Raw genomic sequence first — 8,156 nt, forward strand, 5'->3', positions numbered from 1 at the left:
GGAAAGCCCTGGGCCCCATGCGTCTCAGACATTAGGAAGAAAACATAGCGCACCTACCAGATGAGTGACGATGCCCCCTTCACCCACGGGGCTGGGGCAGCCCCTTCCCAACCCAGTGACACGTCTGTCCACCAAGAAACCTAGGAATGGACTCAGACCATGTGTGGAGGGTCAACAGACTCGTTAGATTTCAGAATTGTAGACAAGAGATTTGGCTATTAATGCCCTAGAGGGTGAACCTTCCTCAGCTTCTTTAAGTCTAATCCTGCTGTGTGACTCGGGCACAGGAGACACAGGACGATCAAACATAGAAGTTGAGCGGTGTTGCTCTCTAACACCTGGGGTCCCGGAGCAAACACAGGCTCAATCGAGCCTGTTGTTTGCAGGACAGAGAGTGGCTACTCTGGCTATGGAACACGGAAAACATCCCCATTGGAACGAAAAAGCTCCAGCTAGGGACCCACACCGTGATCTGCCCGGCCCTCCGAGAAGCGTCTGCACACGCACGGGGCGCGTCATCGGGGCTGACAGCGCTGGGGTCCGTGCGTCGCGGGGTGGGAGGAGGCGGCTGTGCATGAGGAGCCCTTGGTATAGAGCCAGTGCCATGAGTGGAATGTGGCCCCACGGTTTTTGTGTCCCTTCACAATTTGTACAGCCACAGCCACAGCCACAGCCACAATCCTAGTCATCCCTCCACAGCCTTCTGAGGTGCATCATCATTTCCATCCGTGGGAAAAGAAACATTTCAAAAAGGGCAGGAACGGGACGGCATGTGGCCCCGTGTTCTCCCTCCAGCTCCGCTATCTTACATTGGTGGCTTCCTGTCCTTCTACCGACTCATTTACCACCACCATCTGGCCTCTATCACGAAGGTACCGTGCCGGCTGCTACAAGCACAAGCACACCCTGAACGTGCCATGGAGCGCATACAGACGCTGTTGTTGCCGTCTCTCTCAGGCTATTAAACATCTGAGACTTTCAGGAGAGTAAGGCAAGGCACTGGTTCTCCTTCCCATCCTCCTCCTCCCGGGAGTGAGAGTCCAAGTCTAGGGGTGCAGGTGTGCTCCTAACCAATGGCAGAACCCGTCCATCTACAGAAACCTGGGCCCTGCACACGGCGAGTCAGCGTTTCTGTGGCAGGTCCAGACTTGCATATGACGGCAAACTTCACAGAGAGGTTTGATCCGCTCCAAGTTTGTGAGCCTGCTCTAATGCCAGGCTCTGTCCCACCGTGCCCTCACACCCACCAGGACAAAAGCATGGCGACTTCAGGAGGGTGGAACGTCAGGTCTAGGAAAGGCCACAGTGGTTCCTTGATTCTGTTGGAAACCTAACAAAAGAGGACTCGGAATCCTCTGACTCGACTTCCCCTCTGGCCGAGATGAAGGACAGACAGATGGAAACAGGCAACCTAGGGGCGACTTGGACCGAACAAGGAACATACTTAACCTAATTAATATGCATAAACCCCTGTACCCAACGACAGAAGTCACGTTCTTTGGAAGAGCACATATATTTACCAAAATCGACTGTGTGAGCATAAAGTTCATCTCACCAAATTCAGAGTCTAAGACATCCAGAGTATGTCCTCTCACTAAAACGAAACTAGAAATCAATCTTTAAAAGTAACTTGAAAAGCCCCCACATGTCCATGGAAATTAAGCGATCTGCTTCTAAATAACTATGAGTCAGAAGAACTCACAATAAATATGAGGAGATTTTGAATTGGAAATATTAGAAATTGATGACAGAGCCCTGCTCATCCAACTGTGTGGAATGTACCAGAGCTCTGTGAGGAGAGGGGTGGCCCTAGCATCTGTTACAAAGAAAGAAAACCTGAAAACCAAGAAGCTGGAAAAAAGGTCAAACTAAGTTTAGTAGAAAGGGCTAACAAAGATAAAGGAGAAATTCATTAAATAGGAAACAAATGTTATTGTTCATCTTTAAACAGACGTCAACGACGTAAAACCTAACATCCAAAATGCTGGCCCTTCTGAAACACCCTACCCATCAGGTGGCCTCCTTGCACAGGCTCACTAGACTGGGATTCAGGGTCCAGCAGTTTTAAGAATTCGTTTCTAACGGTTTCACTCTTTAACCCTCAGTGTGCTCTGGGCTAAGAAACCCTGAAACGGGCAGTGTGCCTTACGCGTCCGGCGGAGCGTGGCCGCCGGGGCCTTCCGTTGTCGCGCTGCCCGTCAGCAGGAGCAGCCCAGCCTGCACAGCGTCCGCCACCTCTTGCAGGGAGCGGTCTCGCTCCAGCGGGCTCCTGAGCGCCGCCAGGCCTCGGCCGCCCTCCCGCCACCGATGGAGCACCTGCGGTCAGAAACAGGGCGACCGTCACAACAGTGACTGAGGGGCAACAGCGTCTGGCCAAGAAACAGCCACAGGCCATCGAGGTGACAGACGGCCCCTTTTTCCAAGGTCGGGAGACTGGAAGGACTGGCCACAGCTGCCTTGTGGCTGAATGTCTCGGACACTGAAGACTACAAACTGCAACAATGGATGGGTGCAACACTTTCATCAGCCCCGTTTCTCCTTCCTCCCCGCTCCCATTCCCAGAAGGGAAAGCAGTGGGTACATTTCTAAACAAGTGAATCATGCCCCCAAACTAAGCGGACATCTTTAAAATGAGCTCATAATGAACACCAGTCACAAATGCCCCTGGACGTCACAGACTTGGGGATGATGAAGCTCACGGCAATCAGTACTGCGGCTCCACACGACATCAAACAGATCGCTCACGGGCAATCATGGAAGGCAGGGAGCGTGTGACAAGGCTCTGGGCAGGGGAGGGGGGACCCTGACAAGCCAGCAGCCAGGGACCCGGATAACGGCTGAGCAAGGCGTCCACCTGACCACGCTGACACTAGGCAGGTGGCTCTGTCCCCTGATCACTTTACTGCCAGACAAACTTAGTGCCACCAAGTGGACAATCCCATCTGCAGCTTTAAAATGTCTTCTCTGCGTCACTGACACACATTAGGAAGGGAAGCTGAAGATGTGTGTCCTTGGAGGGAGGCGTGCGGTGGGGGCTGTGAGGGTCCTTGCAGCTGCCGTGCCCATGAAGTCCAACACAGACTTCCCGGGGACATCTGTGCTGAGGGCAGCGAGCCCAGGCCGTGGGGCGCAGGGAGGAGGGCCCAGGGGGCCAGGACGTAGGGCCCAGGGCCTTTCCTGGAAGCACACAGGGACACTGAAGAGGTGGGGATGTGAACGGACGGGGGAATAACTGTAGGCCTGCTGCCCAGTGCTGCGCCCGCAGTCAGTACTGCTGGGGGGGGTGGGGGGAGGGTAGCGCTCTGTGAAGCGTTCCCACAGCAACAAACTCAAACACCAACCAGAGGAAGATGTGGGAGGAGCGGGTGGAGGTGACGCACTTCAACCCTCGCACGCACACGGGCGCTTCGATGGGCACAGCACCTGTTTGTAGACCTGCAGCCAGCTGACCGCGTGGACCAGGTAGGTTTTGGCTGCTGACCAGCTGGCGTGACAGTCTCCAGGAAGACCCTCCCCGTCAGCTTTGTCCTTGGAGGCTCGGGACAAGGCTGAGCACACCATCCGCTCCAACCAACGGTCTGTGGGAATCTGGCAACGACATGAACAACACTTAGAAGTCAAGCTTTCTTTTTCTACAATTTTTCTCTTCTGAAAATATCACCGCAATCTCGCTAAACGGAAGGCTGACATTGGCTTGACTGAGGAAGTAACAGGTTGACAAAGTGTCGCTTAAAATGTCCTTGCGCCGCCCAGCCTGCCCACGCGATTCCCAGTCTCTCAAGGAGAAAGCCACGCGCGAGAGGAGCGGGAAGCATGCGCACCTCGTCCAGTTCAGCCGAGTAATTCAGGATTTGCTCCGCGTGGAGGCCGTCAAATCCAAACCGGGACTGCAGGTCCGCCTGCACCTCCTGCGGGGCCCGCAGCAGACCGCGCAGGGACAGGCCGCGCCCCGGCTCTGCAAGGCAGCAGGGGGGACAGGTCACTTCCTCACACTGTGGCAGGTGCTGTCTCAGCAGTTCAGAGAACAGCGCCTTCACTTTCAAAGGGAAAGCAAAGGGCGACCCAATGCTATTGGGTCAGTCAAGTAGGAGAAGCAAACCCAGGCTGGCCCTGGTGCGGCCGCGTGGGGAGGGCACCCGCTCCCGGCGGGAATGACTGCGGATCTCTAAGGTTCTATGCATCATCCAAATTACAACGATCACAGAATTCGGGAAAGAAAGGGAAATAGTCACATCAGCCCAGGAGCGGGTGTAACACTGTCCAATCGGTCTAAAATCAGAACGACAACTTGGGTTCTGGAAGTCGGGGCTAATGACAGCGCAGAGCACGCGGGTGAACAATCCCGAACAGAGCACGGCCAGCCCAGAGCCGGAGCCACTGAGGGCCTTCCCTTCCCCTCGCACGCTGTCCTCTGCCCGTCTTTGGAGACACAATTAATGAAGACAATCTGTAGCTGCCTCCAGAAGCTGTTCTGTGATCGTTCTTAGCTCTCACTCACTGAAAGTTAATAGCACATCACTAATTTTAATTACATTCTTAACTGTAATTATATTTCCAATTGTCAGGTAAGTGGATCGTGTAATTTGGATGACACACAGAACCCGAGCTTCCTAATGACAACGCATTTGTTAACGGAAGTGGTGGAAGGGTTCAGCGAGGGGGTCTGTGTGTGCCCTCCGCTGGGCTCTGTGCTGAGCATAAGAACCCGTGGCTCCTGCTGCGATGAGCCCACAGGAGAGCAAGGTAAACACTGGCGGCCTGGCCTCTCTCTGGCAGGGCCAGCGGACACCCTTCCTGTCTACGGGTCCTCCCTCCACTGAGCCACCGGCAACGGGAAGAACTGGGGGCCTGGGTTTGGAGGGGGTCGTGCGAGGCTGCTCCACGGGCGGGTCATCGGGAAGGAGCACAGAAGTCTCTGTGTAAGCGTCTCCCTGTGCAGGTCAGAGGCGCCAATTCCCAGTCTACTGCTGCCTTTTCTTAACAGAAACAGCTGTTCTTTGTTGCCTTTATATTTTAAGTGATTTGAACAGCACTTGAACTCTGTTGGTTGTCGATAAATTTAACAAGTGAACCACTTGAAATACCGGAACCGCTTAGGTACCCACCCGCACCAGCGGCTGCCACTCCATGGTCCTGCAGGAATGTCAGCGCGGAAATGGTCACCTTCAGCACCATTTTGGAAACCCTGGAGGTAGCAGGGTTGAGTGGCAGCCAATCTAGATCTTCCAGAGACGCTAAGGAACTGGAACCAAACAAAAGCAAAGCAGCGTGAGCTGGTCGCTGGCGCAGGGCATGGACTCCACTCTTCCGTCCCAGCCACTGTGCCAGCCCCTGCAGCTGTGCCGGGCCATCCACACTCAGCATCCGTGGTGGCTTTCAATGTGGCCGCAACGTCCTGGCCTCGGGACTCCACATAACAGCCCAGTCCCTCTCATGAACACTTGGCACCCGGGCCACCTCCCGCTCTGCCTGGGACAGAACCCGGGTCTCTGACACTTTCTAACGCTCAGCAGGGCAGCCAGGGTGCGAAGCGCTGTCATCGCAGAAGGCAGGTGAGCATCAGCCCGGCCGCCTCCAGGGCAGGTGCTCAGCTCACATCTGGAGGGCACCCCCTGGGACGCAGTCTTAACCTCTGGATCTGAGCGGTTAGCGATCGTGTTTATCAAACCACTTCACACACACCGACCTCAGGGAGTCCACATGCTTGTACAGAGGGGCCTTGACTTACGAGTGTCCCGACTAACAAGTTTTTTGAGATACCAGCTGTCTCTCGGCCGATTTTTTGCATTGAGTTGATAGAGTAATTTGAGTTAACGAGCTCCTTAACGAGCTTGGTCTCCAACGAATTAAACTCGTAAGTCAAGGCCCCACTGTAGTGCTAATGTTGTTTTTATATATCAGTATTTTATTTCACAAATAATTATGCTTAAACGTGTAAATTTGAAAATCCATTCAACTGACACGGGAATATATCTGAATTTTAGCAACACGAGGCCAAAAAGACGTAAGTTTTGCTCCAAAGAGGTTCTTTCCCTGCAGCTTCTTGTGAGGAAGATCTCGCGTGGCATCCTGCACACTGCGGAGCCCAGGTTACAGGAGATGCCACTGAAAACCGGTCGTGCCAGGTGTGCAAATGTGTAAGTGACAAGTCAAACCAACAGTTGTCAAAATACATTCCATCTTCCTACACTGACAAATACGCCTTTGTAACGACTTGGGAAGCCATGTTCAAATTAGCTAAACTTATTATATACATGTCATATCTCCCTTAGTGAAAAACTCAGAAATAACCAAACATCTAAGTACATATGGTAGGTGGCATGGTACCAAAAGGGAATGTTATGCAGCCATAAAAATGTTCACTTGAGGACTCTAGGAACAAATGAAATGCCAATGGTTAAAAAATTTAAATCAAGGAGAACATGCTCTGAACAGCATTGATGCACTTATGTAAAATATTTATACAGGTACATGAGGGCAGGCAGAGACGCAGGAATTCAAGCTTTGGGATGACATCACTCTGGAGTTTTTCTTGTCCTAGCCTATATAATAAAAGGTTAATATGCAAACTGACCAAAAGGTGGAACTACAGGTCACTATGACACACACTGACCACCAGGGGACAGACGCTCAACACAGGAGCTGCCCCCTGGTGGTCAGTGCACTCCCACAGAGGAAGTGCCGCTCAGCCAGAAGCCCAGCTCATGGTTGGTGAGTGCAGCAGTGGTGGCGGTATTCTCTCCTGCCTCCGTGGCAGCACTAAGGATGTCTGACTGACAGCTTAGGCCTGCTCCCCCCACCCCCGGGCCTAAGCCGTCAGTCAGACCTCCCCTGAGGGCTCCCAGACTGCAAGAGGGTGCAGGCCAGGCTGAGGGACCCCACCGAGTGCACAAATTTCGTGCACTGGGCCTCTGTTATCAAATAATTACTCGGAGCCCTGGCTGGTGTTGCTCAAGTGGTTAGAGCATCAGCCAATGCACAGAAGGGACTCAGGTCCAATTCCTGGTCAAGGGCATGTATCTGGGTTGCAGGTACGATTCCCAGCCCTGATCAGGGTGCATGCAGGAGGCAATCAGTCAATGTGTCTCACATCAATGTTTCTCTCTCTCTCTCACCCTCGCTCAATCCCTCCATTCTATTCTAAAAATCAATGGAAAAAATACCCTTGGGTGAGGATTTAAAAATAATAATTACTCAGATATATATATAATATCCCACTAAAAAAGTGAGGAGGAAGCACCCCACACCTACAATTCGTTGTACTTTCTTTGTATCTTACTTCAAGACAGCCTGGAGAAGGTGGACGGCAGCGCGGAGGCCATCGTGGATGGGGACATGGTGTGCGTACAGTCTGGGCAGGAAAAGCAGGAAGTCCCAGACCTGGGGCTGCTGGTGAAGGCTTTCCAACGCCGCTATCACCTCCTCGGTCTTATTGAGATCTGCCTGATAGAAAAAGATATCAAGGGTTTTTCTCTTTGTGTTAATCAATTAAATGATGAGGCGTGGGCTGCAGAGTGTAAGAAACCAGAACCTCAGCTGGCAGAGACTATGCCTGATAGGTCATAGTGTTTTGAACAGGTAAGATGTACAAATGACTGTGAGGTTGGGCTTTTAAATGTCTTGCAGTGTGGACCGGGAGAGGGGCCGAGGTCTGCTTTTGTAGCCAATTTCCAGGACTGCGAGGCAGGTCTTAGCAATGAACGAGGGGTGTTCGATTGTGCGTAAGAAGGGACACCCACTGCGACGGGCTGTTCTGTTACAGCAGCTAAACCCAATGGCAGTGACCCACCCTGTCCGGACGGAACACTCCCCCCCAGACATCCCCAACGCCCTCCCCACCGCACGAGCAGGTCCTGGTGGCACAACCACTACAATGTCAGTGCAGAGAAAGGGGAATAAAGATGATGGCCAGCCCTGGCCGGGGGCTCGGTAGTGAGACCCGAGGGTCATGGGTTCGAGTCTCAGCCCAGGCCCACGGTCACATGGATGCCTCTCCCTCCCTCCCTCCCTCTCCAAGAACCAATGGGGAGCATCCAGTGAAGATGAACAGCAATGACGGCTACAGGAGCGTTTTGCCAACAGCCTCGGTGAGAACCCACAGCGGGTTCTTCCTCCTGGAGAAGAACGAGGCCCGGAGAGGAGCCGGTCCACCCGCG

The 8,156-nt window shown here is 53.2% G+C and overlaps 1 protein-coding gene across 1 annotated transcript in view; it reads right to left on the minus strand.

Moving 5' to 3' along the window:
* ABCA13 (ATP-binding cassette, sub-family A (ABC1), member 13) overlaps positions 1-8,156 on the minus strand; it is a 132,498-nt gene that overhangs the window by 113,927 nt on the left and 10,415 nt on the right. The window contains exons 4-8 of the mRNA XM_014530520.1: positions 7,280-7,443; positions 5,112-5,242; positions 3,822-3,955; positions 3,424-3,588; positions 2,150-2,316 (exon numbers count right to left, since the gene is read on the minus strand). Coding sequence (XP_014386006.1) covers positions 2,150-2,316; positions 3,424-3,588; positions 3,822-3,955; positions 5,112-5,242; positions 7,280-7,443 — 761 coding nt within the window. The remainder of the gene's footprint in view (positions 1-2,149; positions 2,317-3,423; positions 3,589-3,821; positions 3,956-5,111; positions 5,243-7,279; positions 7,444-8,156) is intronic.

The sequence above is a fragment of the Myotis brandtii genome, unplaced genomic scaffold, assembly GCF_000412655.1.
Source record: "Myotis brandtii unplaced genomic scaffold, ASM41265v1 scaffold743, whole genome shotgun sequence".
NCBI classification, from domain to species: Eukaryota; Metazoa; Chordata; class Mammalia; order Chiroptera; family Vespertilionidae; genus Myotis; species Myotis brandtii.